General features: G+C 43.9%; 1 protein-coding gene across 2 annotated transcripts in view; it reads left to right on the forward strand.

Moving 5' to 3' along the window:
• Positions 1 to 23364, forward strand: part of LOC127567479 (exportin-1-like) — an 84700-nt gene that overhangs the window by 15533 nt on the left and 45803 nt on the right. For both annotated transcript variants that reach the window (XM_052010443.1, XM_052010450.1), the window contains exons 2-7: positions 12302 to 12427; positions 13605 to 13706; positions 16710 to 16782; positions 16867 to 16922; positions 17675 to 17719; positions 22894 to 23075. In XM_052010443.1, coding sequence (XP_051866403.1) covers positions 12308 to 12427; positions 13605 to 13706; positions 16710 to 16782; positions 16867 to 16922; positions 17675 to 17719; positions 22894 to 23075 — 578 coding nt within the window. In that variant the 5' untranslated portion in view covers positions 12302 to 12307. The remainder of the gene's footprint in view (positions 1 to 12301; positions 12428 to 13604; positions 13707 to 16709; positions 16783 to 16866; positions 16923 to 17674; positions 17720 to 22893; positions 23076 to 23364) is intronic.

The raw sequence follows: 23364 nt of genomic DNA on the forward strand, positions 1-23364 counted from the left end.
AATGAACTGAGAATCTTTCCTGTATCATTTCGAATGAATATTTATCACAAACACTACACAAGAAAATTAAAGAAAGAACTTGAAATTATACAATGCCTTTCACAACTTTAGGACCTCAAAGTGTTTTACAGGTGCTTTTCTGTTATAACTTCCTGTGATGTAGGACACAAGTCACCAAATTTGCAGAGAGCAGGTCTCTCAAACAAGGCTTCTCTGCTGTTCTTCTAAATAATACCATGAGATTTTTAGCATCTGCCCAAACTTGTGTGTTTGGTAGTCTGGAGTGTCAGTCCAGATTTTGTGGATATGAACCATTGCTTTCTAAGTTCAGAAAGATCGTGCTTCTAACTGAGCTGAGCCTAGCACTTAAATAGGGCTATTTCAACTCTACATTATGCTTTTGCATTATTTAAATAGCTTGGCTTTGGGTCGTGTATTGTAAAGAATGTCTTTTTTTTATATAGTAATTCTATGCTCTCAGTACCTTTTTTATATGGGTCTTTTTCACCAAAGCAAGATGTACAGTTCTTTGCTTTCAGAAAGCAGTTTCGTGCCAAGCACTGATTGGATTCTCCTGCTGTTGAAGGAAATTTGTATGTGTTTGTTGGTACAGAGCTCTCCGTACAATGTTTTTGTAATAAGGTCAGTACAGATTCACTTGGGATCCTCAAAGGAGGATATGTAGATGCCGAATGAAATTGTATCCTGTATAACCTCCACTGAACCCACAAGTGATTTGAGGATTCCAAATCCAGCACCTTGTTAACAAATTGGGTCTGGACTCAGTTTTTTACAGTGATCACCTGGATACAAATCCAAATCCCATCATGGCATGTAGGGAATCCAAATTCAGTTAATTAAATAAAGTAGATTCTTGTTTAGATAGGGGCAGATGCAAGAACCTCTGCTGGGAACAAAATCTGCTGAGCTTGCTCAGACTCGTCCAGATGTGATGTCATTTCAGAATGCAGTTAGGGGTCAAACAAGTGGTTTAGCAAGCCATTTCAGTTCAAGGACAATTTGGGGAGGGGCAGTAGTTACTGACCTTGCCAGTGGCATCCACTTTCCATTGACTTATTTAAAAAGATAAACAATCTGTTTCTGCAGCAGCTCCCAGTGAGTTGTACACCTCTGTTCATCCCCATTTCCAGTTACTGTTGCCATTTTCATCAATTCTTCAAATTAAACAAAAAATCAAACTTTGTTTCTCCCATTTGGTTCTTAGGTCAATTATTATAAAAGTGTACCTTCTGGTTATCAATACTCCTTCTAACAGAGACCTCCATAAACCTCCCTACTACTGTAATTTTGAATCCTTCTATTAAAGCTCACCTTATTGTAGGATAGTCCCATGTTATCCAATCTCTCTATGTAACTTTAGTCCATTGCCCCCAGTACCATTCTGGTAGATTCCTTCCGCATCCTCTCCATGGCCACTTTAAGTTAGGATCCCCAAAGCTGGGGAAACAAATTCAGCCGAGGTCTAACTCTTCCCTTTATGCATAAAAGTTCAGGATAAACCTCATTTCTTTCCTGCTCAAAGCCTTTATTTACTGTGCCAATTGTACTGTATATTTTTTTTAAACAAGGGCTTTATCAACTTGTTCTGCCACCTCCAAAGGTTTATGTAGGTCCCTGAAATCCCACCATTTATTCTTTGCAGAGCCACAGGTGGGTGAACTTGGTACAGACCAAGGCTTGTTGTTTCTCTTAAGTGATTTGGTACAACTGGTCATACATTATACAACCAGAGCATTACGTGCAACTCGCTCTATTCCCTACCTTGCTGCTTTAGATAAGGGGAGGATATTCACCTTGCAGCTGTCTTGTATGGAGCATTCTGAGCACATGTATATCAGTGCCACTGACTAACCTTATTGCATTATCTATGCCTTGGATCTTTATCTGTGTTTATACAAGTTCTATGGGGAGTGATGGAACACAGGTCTTTACATGTAAATCCCAATAATTGTGCACTAAGTTATTGCATATATAAAGCTGTTGGCTGTGGTTTAATGAGTAGCACTCTTGTCTTCAAGTCAGAAGGTCTTGGGTTTGGGCTCTATAAAACAAGAGGCCCCACCTGCTGTTTTTGGAGTGGCTATTATTTAAAAAAAATTCCCTTGACACTGCTTTGGGAAAAAGTGTGGGCAAGTGCCCTGGGGTCAATATTTATTTCTTAAGCACTATATTTGAACACATCACCTCATTGCCGGTTGTGTGAAAAGTGGCTGCTGTGTTTCCTTCCTTTACTACATGAATAACGTTTAATTAACTATGCTATTTTGGGTTCATGATTGGAATAATGAAGGTTACAATCAAGTAAATTTCCTTGGAGTTGGGGAGGGAAATTACAAAAAGAATTGAATGTAATTGTTAAATTATTTTTAAAAAGCCCTTAAAGGGAATTTTGATTAGCAAAATTGTCCTTGGCAATTTTTGTAGGGTGTTGTCTTTAAAGGGAAAATTTGGATCCATCTTTAGGTGAGTTGTTGATCTGGAATATGTTAAATATGGTTTCAGTAGTAACTCTGAAAATTTCAGAGGGCAGAGGAGTGGTACTAGTTAGATAATAGTTTTAAAAAGCTGTCTTTGCACCTTAGGCCAAAAAAACCTTCTATGTTTGATCATTTCAAAATCAAATCCTACTTTGGAACTAGCAGTGTTAAAATGCTCTGAGCTTTTGTTTTCTGTATCGGACTAGTGGGTTTGTGACCTTGCCAACTTTCCATTATTTTTAAGGATTGGTTTGGTTCCATGTTGACAACTTCTATTTTCCAAAAGAAAGAGTCAATGAGAAACAACTTTTATGAAACCTGTTTGGTTTTATTCAATGTTGCATTTGACTAGCCAAGTATTGCTGTATCAGCCTCTGGGTGAGATCGTCCACAATTGAGCAGATCAGATTGCTTTGTATGTTTGTTTATATAGGTGGAGTAAAGAATTAATGATAGAGAAAATGTTGTCTGACTGGCTGTTTCACACACATTTGTGAAGCGATATGCATATGTTTCTGGAGGATGATTAATCATTATCCTGAAATATTGTTTCCTTCCCCACAGAGGTGACCGCTGAGAATTTCCTGCTCTTTTCCCCTTAATTTTTAATTAGATTCTCAGCATTCACAGCGTTTTGCCTTGTGTTCAAGATTCTGTTGTGATGCCCATCTTTTTCAAATAGCAGGCACGGTAGTGTAGTGGTTAGCGTAATGCTATTACAGCGCCAGCGACCCGGGTTCAATTCCAGCTGCTGTCTGTAAGGAGTTTGTACGTTCTCCCTGTGTCTGCGTGGGTTTCCTCCGGGTGCTCCGGTTTCCTCCCACTTTCCAAAGGCGTACGGGTTAGGAAGTTGTGGGCATGCTATGTTGGCGCCAGAAGCGTGGCGACACATGCGGTCTGCCCCTGAACATACTATGCAGAAAAAAAATTGCATTTCACTGTGTGTTTCGATGTACGCGACTAATAAAGATATTTTAATTTGTAGGCTTGTTGGGCTGCCAGTGTCTGAAATAAATGAAAATTAAAAAAACTGCAGGTGCTGAAAATCTGAAATGTTCTGATGAAAAGTCTTTGACCTAAATTGCTGACTTTCCACAGTAACAGCTCGACTTGCTGAGTGTTTCCAGCATGTTCTGTTCCTATCCCTGTGCCTGGGGTAGTTGTATGTAGCTGGATTAGATAATGACCTGGAAGAAATTTAATAGTTGCAAAAGGTTTGATTTGAAACTACTCTTGATTGATCTGAAGTGCATCTAAGCATTTTTTTTTTGACCAATTAGATCCTTTATTTTCAGAAGTCTGAGGAAGTGAATAGCTGGAGAATAACTTATTTGCAGGCATGCTTATGAAATGGCTGTCTCTCTCCAGCTGCGCTGTGTATTGCTGCTGGCTATTCTACACCAGTTTGGAATTGCAGTTGTTCCCGGAAACGGTGGGTAATCCTGAGCCAGCAAGAATGGTGATGCATTTCTAGAGAGTTCTTGTTTCAGGCCCATGGTAGGAAGGAGCAGGAGGACCTGAAGCTGGGGTTAGATGAAGTAGGGTACAAGGGCAATTGTGTGGGTTGTAAATGCTTTCATGGCACTTTTGGCCTGCATGGTCATCTCTTGGTTGTAATTACTCCACAGTGTCGTTGAGCCAGGCTTCTTGACCTATTGTACTGAGCGCACATGCCCACCTGCACCAGGTCCCACTTAATGCTACTTTCCCTCTATGCCCAAGGTAATGTTCCCCAGGTCACTGTAATCCTCCAGGGATCCTCCCCCATTGATCTTGCAGTCTCCCCACTCCCTCTCCTTTTTTCCTCCAGCAGCTTCATCCCTCCTTTCCTGTGAATACAAACTGAGTGTTGGCAGTCTGTGGAATGTGCCACAGTTGAACCTAACCCTTGTTCTGATAGATTTGAAAGGGTTTCATAGGATGGTAGCTAACTTGGTTCCTTGTTCTTTTAGCTTGAAGTACAATCAACTTATCAGACTTATTATCACTGACTCGTATGATGTGAAATTTGTTGTTTTGTGGCAGTAGTCCTGCGCAAAGACATAAAATTACAAAAATAATGCAATAAAAGAAAAGGAATAATGAGGTGATGTTCATGGACCATTCAGGAATCTGATGGCGGAGGGGAAAAGCTGTTCCTAAATTGTTGAGTTTGGGTCTTCAGGCTCCTGTAGAAACGAGGAGAGGGCATGTCCCGGATGGTGAAGGTCCATTGTGATGGATGCCACCTTCATGAGGTGCCACCTCTTGAAGATGTCCTCGATGGAGGGGAGGGTTGTGCCCATGATGGAGCTGGCTGAGTGCTTTGTATGTTTGAGGTTGCAAAGAAGGAAGAGGAATGGAAATAACAGAATCTTTGTACCAAGGTGGAGACCGAGGGACTGCAGGGCAAGTGGTAGCAGTGCCGGTTGAGAGAGGGTGGTTATGGGCTTGCTAATCACAGCTGATCTGTATGGAGGAGATGTAAATAGATGTGGATGCAAGACGGTGGGGAGTGCTGGAACTGGGAGGCATGAAACACTGTCGTTACTGGGATAAAAGGGTGCTGGAAATACCCCAGTGGGTCAGGCAGCATCTGTGGAGGGAAGCAGTTGGATTTATGACACCGGTTGATGATCTTTCACCAGAGACAAACTGGGCATATGAAATGGTGGAATTCCATTTTTATCAGAGCCAACCAACTCTGAAAGGTCATTTGATCAGGATTTTTAAGCATTTTTCTCCCGACGGATTCTGCCTGATCTGCTGAAATATTTCCAGCATTTTCTTTTATTTTCACTAAATGCGGTGCTTTGTGAGTCACAGTTCCAGTGTTGGTTTTGTTTTCCTCCCTATGTTCTCATTCACATCCTTCTATTTACTCTGCTCCAGTTGAGCAGCTTCTTTTATCTCGTATTTTCATCTGACAGACGTGGTGGCCGTTTGGCCCATCGTGACTATGCCAGCTCTGGGGGCATTCCCATAAATCACGGTTTCTCTTTGTGCCCATCCATCCCCATTTCTCCTGCCACCCACCTATTCTAGGGCTAATCTATCGTAGCCAATTAACCTATCAACACATCTTTTGGCCTGTGGCCTCCTCACCTCTTCTCTCCCCCCCCCCCCCCCCCCCCCCCCCCCAACCCCCATGACCTGCCCATCTATTCCCCACCTCCTTCCCTTTATTCCCTGGTCTACTGTTCTCTCCTACCAGATTCCTTCTTCCTCCAGCTCTTTGCCTCGTCCACCTGTCACCCCTCACCTCATCACTTCCTTTCATTCCGCCCTCACCACCCACCCACCTACCTTCCCCGTCTCACCTGGACTCGCCTATCACGTGCCACCCTGTGCTCCTCCCCCTCACCCAACCTCCTTATTCCAGCTTCTGTCCTCTTCCTTTCTAGTCCTGATGAAGGGTCTCGACCCAAAACGTCGACTGTTTATTTCCCTCCACAGATGCTGCCTGACCTGCTGAGTTCCTCCGGCATTTTGTGTGTGTTGCTCCAGATTCCAACATCTGCAGAACCTCTTGTGTCAACACATCTTTTGGGATGTGGGAGGAGGGGAGGGGTGGTGGGAGGGGAAAACAGGAGTATCTGGAGAAAATGCTCAGTCGCAGGGAGAATGAGTACTTCATGCAAATGGCACCCAAGGTCGGGATTGAACCCGGGTAACCGGAGCTGTGTAGGAGCAGCACCAATGCTGAGCCCCTGTGTCCTCCCTGCAAATATTTACAGGTACTCACCCTGAAATCTCATTGGAGCTTCAGTACATTTTTTTTAGTAGCCATCCTGGCCTGGCTTTGTCTAATCAGATCTCAGACCGAGGACCTTTTCATCCCCAAACGTGCACACATTTGGGTCCTATCAGGCTTATGTTGAGTAGCCAAGGTCAAGTAAGGTCCTAGTCATACAGCACAGAAACATGCCCTTTGTCCCACCCTGTCCATTGCCAACCATCAAGTACCAATCTATACTAATCTCATTTACTAGTATTTGATCTGTAGCCTTTATTTCTTGGTGATTCAAGTGTTAGTCTAGATATTTAAGTGTTTTGAGATCCTCTATCTTCATTGCCTTCTTGAGCTGTGCTTTGCAAACACCCTCTGGGTGAAAAATTCTTCCTCATAATTTTATACTCTACTTATCAGAACCTCCTCTCAGCCTTCTCCGCCCCAAGGGAAACAAACCCAGGCTATCCAGTCCTTCCTCTTAACTGAGACAATCCATCCCAGGTAACATTCTGGTGAATCTCCTCTGCACTCTCTCCAGTGCATAGAATGCAGTGGCTTGCATTTGTCATAGTAAGATGTATCAAAGATCACAGGGGAGAGAACTTTGTAAGGAAACCACATGAAATGAAAGCAAGAGGCTTCAAGGTTGGTCAAAGCTGTAGACTTTCAGCAAAGTCTTAAATGAAGCAGAAGATCTTAGTGCCTTGGAATGGCCAGCAATAATGAAGTGCTCGCTGCACCTTTCGCACCATTCCCAGCTCTGATGAAGGATCCTTGACCTGAAACAATGAATGTGTTTATCTCCCCATGGATGCTACCTGACCCACTGAGTGCTGCCTGTGTTTTATTTCTGTTTTAGATTAAAATTAGGGATAGGCAAGAGACTTAGACTGGAAGTACAGAGAGACTTGTACAGGGCAGAAGGGTGCTGGAGCCTGGGACTTGAAAACAAAGATGAGTTTCCAAAGTTGGGTGATGGGGTGAGTAAGGGTATGGGCAGCAGAGGAACAGCACCGCTAAACTTTGTCAAGATCATTTGATGGGTTACATTAAGAAAATTGCACTTAAAACTTGGAGGGTGAATCATAGAACAGTACAGCACAATACAGGCCCTTCAGCCCACAATGTTGTGCCAACTTTTAAACCTCACCTAAGACTATCTAACCCCTTCCTCCCACATATCCCTCTATTTTGCATTCCTCCATATGCTTATCTAGTAATCTCTTGAATTTGACCAATGTACCTGCCTCCACCACCACCCCAGGCAGCGCATTCCATGCCCCAACCACTCTCTGGGTAAAAAACCTTCCTCTGATATCTCCCTTGAACTTCCCATCCATTACTTTAAAGCCATGCCCTCTTATTGAGCATTGGTGCCCTGGGAAAGAGGTGCTGGCTGTCTATCTATTCCTCTTAATATTTTGAATTTCAAGACTAAGATGAGGGTGTGGAAGGCTTTCATAATATGACCCTTAAGTAACAAGAAATTAAAGCAATGTTTTACTCCTTTAGAACAGAGATTTTAAAAATAGACATCTTAATATAAGTGATGATGAGGCTTGGAGGTTTGTTAATTTGCGTTGGTTGGGATGATAGTGGGGTGGTGCACTTGCTGGTAATTTAGTGCACATTTAGATCATGGAATGAATAGAGTGGTGGGGCTAGTGGGGAAACTCTTCTGCAGTGGGTTGTTGAAACATGGAATCAAGCTCCTGCCAGAAATGGGACGGATGCAAAATCCATTTTAGCTTATGAAAGGGGGATGGATGCATATTTTAAAAAAACAAAATGCATGGATATTGCGGGAAGGAGGGTGGGATAAAGTGGGTGGCTTGGTGAGCTCGAGGTTAAATGACCTCAAGAGCTGTAAGATTTTTGTACAATTTCCATTACCTAATTTATCCAGAAGTATTTCCAGGAGGCACAATGGTGCCGCTGGTAAATCTGCCCCCACGCATGCAGCGATCTGAGTTCATTCCTCACCCCCAGTGCTGTCCAAGTGGTATTTGCACATTCTCCCTGTCACCCTGTGGGTTTCCTCCCACATCCCAAAGACAAGTGGGTTGATAAGTTAGTGGGCCACTAAATTGCCCCCACTGTGTTGGCGAGTGGCAGAATTTAGGGGGAGTTGCTGGGAATGTAGGGAGAACAAAATGGGATTTGTGTAGGATTGGTGTAAATGGTGTTGCCTTTTCTTTTAAGCAGAACCAACAAAACATGATGCCTCTTGTAAAGTGGAAATGTAATTTGGATAAGATTTCTTTACTAGTCAAATGTACATCGAAACGCAGTGAAATGCATCTTTTGCGTAGGGTGTTCTTGGGGCAGCCCGCGAGTGTCGCCCCGCTTCCGGCACCAACATAGCGTGCCCACAACTTCCTAACCTGTGCATCTTTTGGAATGTGGGAGGAAACCGATGCAGACGCGGGGAGAATGTACAAACTCCTTACAGACAGTGGTCAGAATTGAACCCGGGTCTCTGGTGGTGTAATAAGTGTTACGCTAGAATAAACAAGTCTGGTGTCTGGGAATCATTTAATGTTTGCAGTTCAATGATTTTGGTGTAAAGATTGGGAAAGGTTTCGAGGGATGTGGACCTGCTTAGATGGATGTGGAGGAGTCAGGTGGAAGGGCCTGTTTCCATGCTGTACAACTCTAAATGGGTGCTCAGTGGTCACTGGGAATTTTATGGGCAGAGGGGCTGTTTTTGTGTTGTGTGAGTGTCGGCTGTCGGAAAACAGTATCCATTGCGGACGTGGAAACCCCACACTGCGTGAGGAAAGTCCGGTGAAATTCTCCTCTTTGCATTTGGAAATACCTGAATATCAAGCACGTCAACACAAAATAGGGAGATTTCAGTAACACCTTTATCGTACGTTCCCATTTTCTCTGTCACATAGGAGGGTTAGAAACAGGATTGGATTGACCACTCTGGAAAGAAGATGGCAGTCATGCCCCTTTATAATTAAGTTTGCCCTAGGGGTCACCGATGGTAACCGGCTTGTTCAGTAGTGGGCAGGAGTATATTGGCTGGCATTGAGGGTGATTCTATTCCCTCCCCCAGTGTCAGTCCAACTGTTATAGAGGCATAGTTATACAGCATGAACTTTATATTGTATTCTGTTATTGTTTTACCCTGTACTACCTCAATGCACTGTGTAATGAATTGATCTGTACAAACGGTATGCAAGACAAGTTTTTCACTGTACCTCGGTACATGTGACAATAATAAACCAATACCAAACAGGCCCTTTGGCCCAGCTGGTCCATGCCAACCAAGATTCCCATCTAAGCTAGTCCTATTTGCCTGCATTTGGCCCATATCGCTTAACTTTTCCTATCCATGTGCCTGTCCAAGTGCCTTTTTAAATGTTGTTGATGTACCTGCTTCAACTACTTCCTCTGGTAGCTTGTTCCACGTATCAACCACCTTCTGTGTGGGGGGGATGTTGCCCCTTGGGTTCTTACTAAATCTCTCCCCTCTCACCCTAAACCTTTGTCCTCCAGTTCTTGATTTCCCCAATCCTGTTGTCCGGACTTTCTCCGAGGATTGGAAAAATAACTGCAGATCATGGAAATACTCGGCAGGTCAGGTCAGGCACCGTCAGTGGGATAAGAAACAGTTGAACATTTCAGGTCAAATCCACAAAACGTCAGGTCAGGTGCAGCTGTTGGAGCCACTGCCTCACAGGTCCAGCGATCTGGGTTCAATCCTGACCTCGGGGTACTGTCTGTGTGGAGTTTGCACGTTCTCCCTGTGACCACGTAGGTTTCCTCTGGTTGCTCTGGCTTCCGAAATCCCAAACGTGTACGGGTTGGTAGGTTAATTGGCCGCTGTAAATTGTCCCCTAGTTCGTAGGTAGTGGTAGACTGTGGAGGGAGTTGATGGGAATATAGGGAGAGCTTTTTTAAAAAAAAGACTAACCTAGGATTAGTGTAAATGGGAGGTTAGTGCGGACTCGGGCCAAAGAGCCTGTCTCCATGCTGTATGACTCTGACCCTTGTACGGCTGCTGACTGACCTGCTGAGTCTTTACGGTGTTTTTTGTTCTTATTTCTCAGTTGTTGGGCACTGATTACCTTGTAACCCTGTACCAGCTTGTAACATGTGTGGCTGGCTTTTTTTTTAATAGAACCAAGAAAACAGAATGCTTATGAAGTGGAAATATAATTTGGAGGGAATGGAATCAACAAGTCCAGAGCCTGGGAACCATTTAATCTTGGCATTTCAATGAATTTTAGATGCCTTTTGTGAATTATACCTTTAGATCTTGTAATGGTTAATATTGGATTTGTGTGTGTGTGTGTGTATATGTGTGTGTATCTCTCTCTCTCTCTCCCTCTCTCTCTCTCTCTCTCTCTCTCTCTCTCTCTCTCTCTCTCTCTCTCAAAAAAGAAAGCAGCATTTTTTTTCACGTTAACCAGAGGATCTCAGCCTCTCTTTTTCAGATCCAGTTGGAATTAGTGGTGTATGGGGGATTGAGTCAGTGGTTCTTGCTTTCTGTTGGCCCAGATTTTGTTTCGTTTTCTCCGTGCTCCAAAGTTTTTCTTGGCAGCATCACATGTTAGCCGTCAATTATGTGGCATTGTGTGCTATCAGTGCTTCCTCTGAGTCAGAAGGTCATGTGTTTGAGTCCCACTCCAGATACATAAACACACAACACTGGATGGTACAGCAGTGTGTACTGGTGTGTGGTGTCAGAACAGATTCTGCTCTGTCTGTCAGGTGAATGCTATAATTTGAGCAGGGAAGATTTCCTCAGTGCTCTAAGTATTTAATGCAAGCGTTGTGGTCGTTATAGTGTTGCCGCTTGTGGGATCTTGCTGTGTGTCAGTGTTATCCAGCATGGTGACGGAAGGCAGGATATTTCCATCTACCCCTGGTCTCATCAGATGAGCACAGTTGTGAGCTTCCTAACAGAAGTCACTGGACAGTGAGGTTGTTAGCCTGGCTCCCCATGAGCCCCGCTCTCCCAGGTGGAAACCTGGTGTGTTTAGTTGATTTGGAGCTATGGATGACATAGTGGCATGCTGCTGTCTCACAGCTCCACTGACTCAGGTTCAATCCTGGCCTCTGGTGCTACCTGTTTGGGGGTTTGCAAGTTCTCTCTGTGACTCACGTGCGTTTTCCCCTGGGTGCTCCAGTTTCCTCCCACAATCCAAAGATGTGCTAATTGGTTAGGTTAATTAGCTAGTGCTAATTACCTCTACTGTAGGTTGGTGGAGAGTTGATTGGATTGGCATGTGTTTGAGATAAGAATACAGAAAATGTAATTGGGGGTGAAACTGATGGATTTGCTGTGAGAACCTGCATTTACTCAATGGCTAAATGTCATTCTTCCAGGTCATAAGGAAATCTCTGAGGAGCCAACATAGTAGGTGTTTATAAATATAGCACAACTAAATGCAAAGTGGCAGTCCTTCTACCCCACGCTCATTTAATGTCTAGATTTTAGTCACATGTACATCGAAACACACAGTGAAATGCATCTTTTTGCTTTACTGAGAATGTGCTGGGGGCAGCCCGCAACTGTTGGCGCCAACATAGCATGCCCACGGCTCCTAACCTGTACGTCTTTTGGAATGTGGGAGGAAACCGGAGCACCCGGAGGAAACCCAAGCAGACACACGGGGAGAATGTACAAACTCCTTACAGACAGCAGCAGGAATTGAACCTGGGTCGCTGGTGCTGTAATAGCGTTACGCTAACCGCTACACTGCCATGCCGTCCAGGGTGCTTACAGCCATGTTTTCCACCCATCCCCAGGTTTCAAGGAGGCTGCTTGCTCCCACTGCCTGGAACCATACACGGAAAAATTCTGAAAGAGTTGCAGTTATAAAAGCACCCTTCACGATCTGTCCCGCTGAAGGGTCCCAGCCCGAAACATCAACTGTCCCTTTCCCTGCCTAGATGCTGCCTGACCCGCTTTCCTCCAGCTTTTTGTGTGTTACTTTATAGCCTGTGAATTACTTTTGAATTGGAGTCACATATGGTCCAGAACATGATCATTAATTGCTACTTTTGGGAGAGGTAGGGAGAACCAGGAAATCACACTCACTATCTAATCTGTCTCCTCCTCCTCCTTTTGCAGGACCCCATGCCAACAATTATGACTACCGACCACCCTGCACGTCAGCTTCTGGACTTTAACCAGAAGCTAGACATCAACCTGTTGGATAACGTGGTAAATTGTTTGTATCATGGGGAAGGCCCTCAGGTAAAGTTAACTATTGGGCGACCTCTCTTCCTCTTAATAGTGGGGTTTTTCTTTAAAGGAACGTGCATGTGTTTGCATTCATTAACATGTTGCAGTGAAAGATGTGATTGCAATGGTAAGGGTGAAGAGGATATTCGGATTAGCTTGTATACACCAGAGTGCAATGAAATTCTTTGCTTGCATGAAGCTCACAGAGTAAACGGTATACATGGTGATAATAAATACAACAACAAGCGATCCAATACCAGAGGGCTTGCATTTAAGGTGAGAGGGGGTAGGATCGGAACAGACGTGAGGGTATGTTTTTCACTCAGAGTGGTGGATGCCTGGAATACGTTGCCTGATAAGGTGGTGGAGGCAAATTCATTGGGGGCTTTTAAGAGGGGCTTGGATGGGCACATGAATGAGAGGAACATGGAGGCATATGGGCATTCTGTAGGTAGAAGAGATTAACTATGTCAGCACAACATTGTGGGCCGAAGGGCCTGTTCTGTGCTGTACTGTTCTATGTTAGCAAATAGAGTGCAAAGCAACAGAAAGGTCCAAAGACTGTAGTGCAATCTGAAGTAGTGCAGAAAGAAATACTAAAGTGACAATAACAGAATAACCGAGAGGGGCAGAGTTAAGAGTCTGAGAACGTGGCAGTACCACTGGGAAGGGGATGTGAAAGAGGTGATTGGTTCAGAAGTCTGATTTGCAGGGACTGGGAAATTGTGGTTCTGAGGAAATACTGGAAAGGCTGATGTGATTTTTGGAGCAGAGAAGACTTTGGGGAAGGTGGGGAGGGAAGACTCAATTCAGTTGTGTCAAATTGTGTGGACTACGGAGAATAAATGGGGAGGACCTATTTTGTTTAGCAGAAGCAAAAAAAAAAGCAGGAACAGAATTGCAGTAATTGGTGGAAGGAGGAGGAGGCATGGGGTAAAATATTTTCATCCAGAGGATGGTGGGGGTCTGGAACTCCACTGTCCAAAAGGGAGGCAGAGGCAGAAACCCTCATTTCATTTAGCAATTAGTTGAATGTATACTTGAAGAGCTGTGATCTTCTCTGGAAGTTGGGATTAGGCCCACGTGGAAACATTAGGCTGAATGGTCAACTTGAGTCACTGGAAGGGATAAATGATGGTTGGTGAATAAACAAGGAACTAAAGTCCAGTGCTTGTGATTCTTTCCCCAGCAACGAATGGCACAAGAAATATTAACTCATTTGAAGGAACATCCAGATGCGTGGACCAGGGTAGACACCATTTTAGAGTTTTCCCAGAATATGAACACAAAGGTAAGTAAGATGTCAAAAATGAAAGCTAAAAGTTATGAAACAACCCAAAAGAGAAATAAAAGAAAATTATTTTAGTTATCTTTATTTTTAAAAAAAATTGTAATTCATTCCTCATTGCTTGTAAAATTGTGTGGCCTGCAGAGAATAAATGGGGAGGACCTATTTTACTTAGCAGAAGAACTCCAAGGGAATATGAAGGGGAACTGCTAACCCGCAGCTAAAGATGAGGCCACTGAAGCAGAATCAAAGAATTGTTACAGCATGGAAGGAGGCCATTCAGCCTGTCAAATCTGTGCTGGCTGTATGTAAGAGCAATCTAGCAACCTCCACTCCTGCTCTCTTCCCCAGAATCCTGCAGTGAGATACTAAGTCAGCTCCCTGCTGGACACGACAATTGGATCTGCCTCCACAGCTACCCTTAACAATGCATTCCAGACTTTGCCCACTCCCTCTGTAAAATCAGGTTTTCCCCGTGTCACTTTTGGTTCTCTTGTCGATTGTTCATTCTTTGTCTCCTGCTCCTTGACCCTTCTGCCAATAGCACCACCTTCTGTGAATCTGCTGTCTGTACCCCTCGTGATTTTAAATACTCTGCCAGATGTCTCCACAACCTTCTCTGTTCTAGGAGCAGTCTCAGCCTCTTCAGTCTATCCACATGACTAACATCCCTGGAATCATTCTCTCTTACTCTATTTCACTAAATTTCTTCTGAATCCTTGTGGAAGTCTTCACGTGCCCTAAAATGTGGTGTCCAGAATTGGACACACAACTCCAGTTGTGCCTGATCAAGGTCTTTGTGAAGATTCACGTGGTTTCCTTCCTCCTGAACTCTATTCCTCTACTTCCTAAACCACCTCCATACTCTAGTTGTGTAATCAAGAGCCAACACAGTTAAATAGGGCTGTGGTAAAAAAAACCACAACTAAAAGACCCTATGTCTTAATCACTCTCTCAATCTGCCCTGCCACTGTTCAACCAACAGTGCACAAATACTCCTGATCTCTCTGTTTTCCTACCCCTTTTTATAACAGCTTTCTAGGTTACATTGCCTCTTATTCTTCCTACCCTAATTGTAACACTTTACTATTCTCAGCACTAAATTTATTCACCCATCTGCCCATTCTCCATTTCCTTGGATCTACTGCTATCCTTGGATGCAACCAACTGATACAGCAAGTTCTTGGTGATTAAACCCTTGCACTGTTGCCAATTAACTCAATTTAGTAGCTATTATTAAAAGTCCCATTGCAGTTCTTGGCTTTAGTTTTTCTTTCAGAAACATGCTTGAAAAGAGAAACAGGTTCCCTTCTAGGAACCCAGAGGTAGGCTGTCAACACCTCGAGCCTGATTTGCCGTTAAATGATATTGCCGCTGATCTGTATCTTCCTCTAATGCAAAAACAGAAATGTTGGAAGACCTCAGCCAGCCAAGCAGCATCTGGGGAAAGAGAAACCAGTCAGTGACCCTTTCTCAGAACTGGGGTGGGGGGTGGGGGGGGGGAGGGGTGAACAGTGGAGTGTTTACAGTTTTCAAAGCACAGCTGGGGGTGAGGAGTGAGGTGTAAGACTGGGCGATAAAGAGCGGGAGTACCGATCATTAGCAGTAAATGGGGTGAGAGAGGGACGCAAGTGTGATAATGGGAAATGAGAGTGCAGTTCACCTGAAGTCGGAGAATTCGGTGTTCATTCCAGAAGGTTGCAGTGTGCCTAGATAGAAGATGAGATGGATCTTCCTCTACCCTTGGTTCCGTAACCTTTAACACCCATGCTTAACAGGCTCAGTTTTGAAGTTTTCAGATGGCACTCCCACACAGCCTTTGGAAAAGGAGAGTGCTGGCTTTTTGCTATACTGTATCTGAAAGAAATCTTGCATTTGTGCAGTATCCTTCATGGACTCAGAGGACCTGAAGTCCTTTACAGCTTCTGTACATGGGGAACAATGATGTGGATTTATTAATAAAAGGTTGAATGGAGGATTGAGGAAAGTGATTGGGGCTTGGATCTCACTGCGTCTAAAGGGCATTTATGTCACCTTTACATCTTTGAGAATACAAGCATATTTACAAGGTGTCCTTTTGGAACCACAATTTTAAAAGTGACTGGAGTTTTTACTTTGTAACACGGAATTCTGTTAACAGTTTGAAAAGGCTCTGTGTGGACAACTACTGGTGGGATGACTTTGCCCAACGCTTTTTCTTAAGTGGTGTCTCGATGTAGAGAACAAATGTGGTTTTACTTGCATTTTGATGATGAACCACAATTGTTTGTCTGGAATGCCTGGGGTACCCATTGCACCAAACTGAAGTAAACATTCTTCCCATCCAACTGGCAGTCCGCTAGGTGTTAAGTGGTCTGCCCCTCAGCGCTGTTGCCCTCTTGGGTGTTGTAGCACAGCCCTGTTTAACTGTGTCCCTCTTGACTACACAACTAGAGTATGGAGGTGGTTTAGGGACTTACAGGAAGACCATTCCTTTGCCCATTCTCTCTTATTTTCTCCCTTCCACTCCCACCACGGAACGTTGCTCATTCATCCAAACATCCACATTACCCTGCTGGTAAGATCTTTGAGTTATGCCTGCTGCAACTCCAGGTTAGGCCACTTTTGTATGGTCTTGATGAATCTGTGTGACTGTGAGGAGGGTTGTGGCATCCTGCTTTGGTCATTTGCAAAATTCTTGGCTGTCCACAGCTCTCCAGATGTCAGTGAGGCTGCGCAAGCTCTGGATGCTCTTTGGATTAAGGCGGCCAGTGACCATTCACAGCTGCCACTGAGCACCAGGTCAAGTTGTTTTGCATGGGGAAGACTCCTAAAGTACTGCAGGGCAGGCGAGGAGGCTCCGATGGTGGCTTCTGAGCAGTGTTAACTTCTGATGTATTCCTTTAGAAGGCAATTTTGGATAATCAGAGAAAATACTGTTGGGTTTTGAGGAGTGGATATAGAGTTAGTGTTTACCAGCCTCTATTACTAAAAGAGTATTGATGATTTTTAATGTTTGTTTCTCAGTACTATGCCTTGCAAATACTGGAAAATGTGATTAAAACACGTTGGAAAATACTTCCCAGAAATCAATGTGAAGGTGAGTCATGTCATTCTCTTCCTCTCCTGTATTTGGGGGAAAATAAGAATCTTTATTAATATTTCCCATTTTTCTTTCTTGCAGGAATAAAAAAATATGTTGTGGGTTTAATTATTAAAACATCGTCTGAGACCTTGGAGGTAAATTGAAAGTTGTGCACTTCAAATATTTCAGTTGTATGTTTTTGCTTTCCTGGATATTTTAGCTCCTGGCCTTTCTTTTTTAAGTCTGTCTCTTTCCCTCCAGCCTCTGCTCCCCCTGTTCAGATTTAGCCCTATGGATCCTTTAGTTTTATTAATTCGCAGAGTGTTGATTGACACGTTTCCCATCTCTAAACCCCCTTCCAGGTTCCCAGTGCCATTTCAGAGAGTGGTTAAGAATCGACCACGTTGCTGTATGTCTGGAGTTAAACGAGGCCAATTTAGTTGAGGTTACTGGATTTCCTTCTCTGAAGGATTTTAGTGAACCATATAATTTTTCATAAGTCTGGTAGTTTCATAGTCACTTTTACTGATGCTAGTTGATTTAATTGCCATGGTGAGAATGGAACTTGATCCCATGCATCTGGGTGCTAGTTGAGTAACTTAACTTTCCTACTGGTTGAGGGTCAGGTACTGTCAATGGAAGGTGATCCAATAAGAAAGATTGATCTTTGCAGCAGACCGATAAACATTGGGTGAGGGAGCATCACCGTTCTTGATCCCATCTGTGTCTATCGTTCTCGTTCACGGAAGGCAGTTCAGGGCAAGGTTGCTTGCTGCTTCTATGACCCATGGAGACAATGTCACCATTTACTTTTTTCTTCTTCTGGGTTGCCCTTTAATGTGGAAATGAGCCTCGAAACCAAGTAGCTGCATTTTCTAACAACCGTGTTTTTATCATTCCCTTCCAGAAAGATAAAGTTTATCTGGGAAAACTGAATATGATTCTTGTACAGGTTGGTAAAAGTTTGGTGTGAACTGAATGGTGCGCATGTTTGACAGGCATTCTGCAATGGAAATTGAATTGATCCTTAGGTTAGGGAATGGTTTGAGTGGTTGCTGTAAGTGTGCATTACCCACTGACCAGGACTGACTGTTCCCACTTAATCCACCTGAGTGATGTATCTGGGTTTGAGTACAGGGGAGGGGAACGAGGTTTCTCCTTGACTAGTTATCTGGATGGGCAGGCACAACACTGTAGATTGTTCCTTGGCCCACCTTTTTGCTTTGTTTCCACCCTGAGTGGAAGCCTGGTTTCCTCTCTTTTTTGGTTATTGTTCTTGCTGTGTTAAGGCAATTGATCCCTCTCGCCCTTGCATTCAGAGTATCACTGAAACTGCTAGTTTGCTTTTAACATTAAAAATAACGTGACATGAGTATACTGCTCACACTGTTTATCATGGCATTGTCCTGGATGGAAACGTGGCAATGGGCAGGAAATCTCAGCTGTTGTGCCTGGTCTCTGTGTAAATTTGCTTCTTCAGCCTACAGTGGGGAAGTCAACAATGCTGCAGATGGGTAATTAAAACAAAGTGATGGCAATTCTCCACCGATGTTGCCTGACCTGCTGGGTGAGGAACAGCTTGAATGTTTCAGATCAATAAACTGATGCACCCCTCAATCCTGCTCTGCCATTCTATAAGACCATGGCTGACCCTGCACTTCTCTGTTGGTTAATTGAGTTTGAGTTTTATCAGTAGTCTCTTGTTTGTGTGAATAGCTTTGATTGTCACCCAGTGCTACGTGTTTGCAAATGAAGACCTGGACAGAGCAAGTTCAGTCTTAGTTGTATTTCAGACACTTTCTGTTCTTGTATCAGCTAACAGCGGGGATAGAGATATTTCCTTGTACTTGAGTTTATCAGGGTTGAATAGCCAGGACCCCATTCTTCATTCTTGCAGCTGGGGATTTGTTCTTGCTTTGGTTATGTTGCTCTTTGGGGTGAAATAAATGGTTGAAAATATGTGGGTGCTTGGGTGATGTATGCTGGGGAGCTGGTTGTGCTGAGGATCGAAACCCAATGTGATTGGCTAATGTCAGGAGGTCGGGTGGGGAGGGAAAGCTAGCGAGGAATTAGAAATGCTAATGGTCTTTGCCTGTGAGAAGAGCCATAGAGCACTCAAACCGAACGTAATTCGGTAAGATTGGGTCTGACCCCGTGCATACCCAATGGTAAATGAGTTGAGAATTTTATAGGAAGACTCTCGTTCGGGGGCATGGCTTTGATTGCTATCTGCTGCTATGTTATTGCACGTTTGAGACCTGAGGTTCATTCTGGGTTGTGCTATCATGTGCGGTCAAATGTCCTGTCAGTTTGTTCACACTCAGTGAAGAAGCATTTGTCTGCTCCCTGATATGAGGTCCCATTATGGACTCAAACCTTATTTGACCAAAAATGTTGGTGGAGATGGACAGGGGAATGAGTCTCGGGGATGGTGTAAGAGAAGTGAGGATATATTGGTATTATCCCTTCAAATTTGAACAATGTGATGCATGACCTTTCTGGCAATGGAAACTGATGTTGCTTATTTTCTTTGATATATAACTATTATAAGGAATTCTACTTGACAGTACAAAATTTTCTGCATTTTTTTTATAATTTCAGAAACTGTAGCTGTTGAAAGCCAAGCGATTGTTGGCTGGCAACAGTGTTTGAGGTTAAGTCTATTAATAGAGAAAAAGAGAGAACAAATTCTTTCCACAGGCTTGTTTCCAGCTTTCCCTTACTGTAGACCTTGCCCAATGTGCTGTTTCTTGTCCCAAAGTTAAGTTCTTCAAAGGTTTTTGCTTTCCCTTCCCTGAAGGTAACTGGAATATCAGTCTATGATCAGCCTCCACGCTGCAACCTTATCTGTAGGTTTATCTCCAATCTTTGGATGCCCTGCGGCGTAGAAGCCATTTGTGGTCAATGGGTTCTTCTGAAGCTGATGCTTTCTTTCCAAGTAATTGCTTCATGGGCAATGTTTTTTATTACTTGGATGTGTGTTTTGCACAATCACTTCTTGTGGAATAGCTTGGAAGAGATGGGTGGTAATGTGGGAACTGTCATTGATCTGCCATTTTTTTTTATCTGGACGTATAAGGACCAAGAGTTGAATTGCACTGGAAGATTTCATTTAATCATTCACTGATCCGGCCAGCATTTATTGTCTGTTCCTAGCTGTCTCCCAACTGAGATGGTTGTTGGGCCACCACTCAAGGTAGTTTAGGATCCTTGGAATTGCATGTAAGGAGACAGGCCATCTTCTCCAAAGGGCATTTGTGAACCAGACGCTTTTTATGACCGTCCAGTTGTTTTGTGTGAACAAGCTGACCAACGAACTGATTTCATTTGTTTAGATTTTGGTGTTTCCAGCTGAGAAGTTACGGGGTGATCTTTTTCCTCCTTGCAACATCTGTTATGCCTGTTTTTTTTTGTCTCTGCCTCTGCAGAATGGCACCTGATGTGTCTTCAGGCTTTCTTGGGAGTTTCCCCAAGTCCAGGCACACATTCTAATCATTCTTCTGCACACGTGGAGCATCTCATCCTATCACTGAGGCACTGAATTTGAAGCATTTGTTCCCCTAGAAAAAATACTTCTGAGTAGACAATCTGTACCTTTTCAAATCTCCTTTGTTCTCCACCCCTCTACACTCTCAGTCCTGATGCACGGTCTTAACCCGAAACATTGAGCATCCCACAGGTGCTGCGTGACCTGCTGAGTTCCTCCAGCAGTTTAGTTTTTTGCTCCATGTTAACATCACTGGAGGTCAGGATCAAACCTGATCACCGGAGCTATGAGGCAACAGCACTAGCTGCTGCTCCACTATGCTGCCTTGTTAATTAGTTGCCTGACCAGCTTATCCACACTCATCCCTGCCTTTCCCAATTGTCAATGCCTCTGATTTTGGCCTGCCAATCAGGAATTGCTGGCTTTCCTGACCACACTCTGGTGATCTCCTTGGATTTTTGTGCACTTAAACTTCTATTCATCTTTTTACAAGATCGCCAACTTTTTCTGGACATTTTGTGATTTCTGCCCTTGGCTTGTGATAATTTGCCATCCACCTATTAAAGTTACCAAGAATATCTTGAGTGTGTATTGATGCATCAGGTTTTGTGTAGGTTGTGATAAGATTAATAAGTTATCACAACCTACTAATGTCACATGTACATCAAAACACACAGTGAAATGCATCTTTTTTTTGCGTAGAGTGTTCTGGGGTCAGCCCACAAGTGTTGCAATGCTTCCGGTGCCAACACAGCATGCCCACAACTTCCTAACCCGTACATCTTTGGAATGTGGGAGGAAACTGGAGCACCCGGAGGAAACCCACGCAGGCAAGGGGAGAACATACAAACTCCTTACAGACAGCGGCCGGAATTGAACTGGGGTTGCTGGCGCTGTAATAGCGTTATGCTAATCGCTACACTACTGTGTCTGCCTGATCACAAAGGATGACCCTGTGATTGTGTAGCTTTGCACCCCAGTAAATTACCTTTGGGGGAACGATCGCAAAGGCAGTGGCCATTTTTCACATCTCACTATTAAGAGATGAATTATTGACCACTAATGTGATTTTATTTGGGAAGGAATATTGGTGAGGTAATTGGAACACACTCCATTACTCTGGAATTGTGTCAGGGTGATTTTACATCCTCCTGAAAAAGCCTGCATCCAATCAGGGAGGCTCTACCGAGTGTGCGGCACACCTTCAGTACTGACCTGTCAGTCCAGTCCTTGAAGTGACTTGAACCCATAAGCTCAAGACTGGCACAAAAGAGCGGAGTGCCATAATTGCTGAAGTATCCAAAAACTCTGCTGATTTGTTATCGGCATTCAATTGATACCAGTTCTTACAATGGAAAACCACGTTGAGCTGTTTCTTCTAATGCTGTCCAAGCCTATATCAAAGCTGATTGTCAGCTTGGGCATTTCTCACCTGAGTCCCACCAGGATCCACCTCCAGCAGAAGCACTTCTACTGGTCTGTATCGAACAAGCCCCCATCTTTCTGTTGAACACTGGGTTTTGGTGGAAGTTTGATATTCAATGCCCCAAATGAAGGGTTATTATAACCTTTCCTGTTTATTCACTAACAAGCTGAGGGTATCACCAGCAAGGCCAACATTTGTTGCTTAATCATTTGCTCTTGCACTGAGTGGCTTAGCAGGCTATCGCAGACAAGAACCTACCACATTACTATGGTTGTGTAGTCGCATAGGTCAGAGTGGATATGGACAGCAGATTTTATGACAGTCCTGCAGTTTTGTGGTTGCTTTTCTTTAATTTAAATCCAGAATTTAATAAACTAAAGACCCCAGCTGTAGTGGTGGGGGTTTGAACAGTGGTCTCAAGACTGTTAGTTCTGTATAATATAACCACTACTGGTTGTATTGTACTGTGAGACTGGCGAAGGAAGGTTAATGGGCATTTGTGGCTTCACCGAGCTCCATCAAGGAATGTTGCAACTCCTGGTAGCAGCAGTGGTGGTTACAGACAAGCCTGCTAAAATTGCTTGAAGCAGTCGGCACTCTGAATTTCCTGTTTTCTCCTATCCCTCCAAACCTTGTCACAGAGATACAGCATGGAAACGGACCCTTCGGCCCTCCGAGTCTGTTCCCCAACCATCAACCACCCAACCTCACTTTAGTTCTACCCCAGCCCATTTTATTCTCCCCACTTTCTCATGAACACCCCCTCCAATGCTGCCACTCACCGTCACAGGAGGGGCAATTTACAGCGGGCAATTGACGTACAAACTCGCACGTTTTTAGGGATGTGGGAGGAAACTTGTGCAGTCACAGGAAGAGCATGTAAAATCCACGCGGATGGCACCAGAAGTCGGGATTGAACCCGGGTCGCTGGCACTGCGAGGCAGCGGTTCTACCAGCTGGACTGCTGTGTATTACACCCTGGGTGTGGCTCATCTGAAGTGGAAGCAGAAATTTATTGGCTCCATTTTAACCACTGGATTTCCAAACATGTCTTTATTAGGTAGTTGATGACAGTTGGTGGAAGTGATATGACAGCATGGAATTTGATTATCCCAGGGACCAAATGGGAGTTGTATATACTAGAAACATCCTATCAGATAAGGAATCAGGAATTTTCTTTGTATTTTAACCTCATTCCTCTTTGAAATCACAGATCCTCAAACACGAGTGGCCCAAAAATTGGCCTACGTTCATCAGCGATATAGTAGGAGCCAGCAGGACCAGTGAGTCTTTGTGTCAGAATAACATGGTCATTTTAAAGCTGCTCAGTGAAGAGGTGTTCGACTTCTCCAGTGGGCAGATGACGCAGGTGAAAGCCAAGCATTTAAAAGACAGGTGGGTGCACTTGACGTTTCCTGGAATGTGTCCTCCACTGGTATGAGAGATGGCTTGAGACACTAGTGGTAGGAGGTTTGTAGGGTTGAGTGTTGTGGTTCTCAGCTCAAGCAGTTGGTTGTTCACCTTGCACAACCTTGTGTGGTGAATATTGGAAGTGTGTTATGTTCGGTGGGGTGGGGGGGGGGTAGGACGTGCAGCCCCTCTGGTGTTGTTAACTCTGTAGCAGGACTTGTTCTGATGTCTGGAGTCATTTGCCTGAAAGAAAGCATGTTCAGAAGTAGCTTTT

The sequence above is a fragment of the Pristis pectinata genome, chromosome 1 (assembly GCF_009764475.1).
Source record: "Pristis pectinata isolate sPriPec2 chromosome 1, sPriPec2.1.pri, whole genome shotgun sequence".
In the NCBI taxonomy this organism is placed as follows: domain Eukaryota; kingdom Metazoa; phylum Chordata; class Chondrichthyes; order Rhinopristiformes; family Pristidae; genus Pristis; species Pristis pectinata.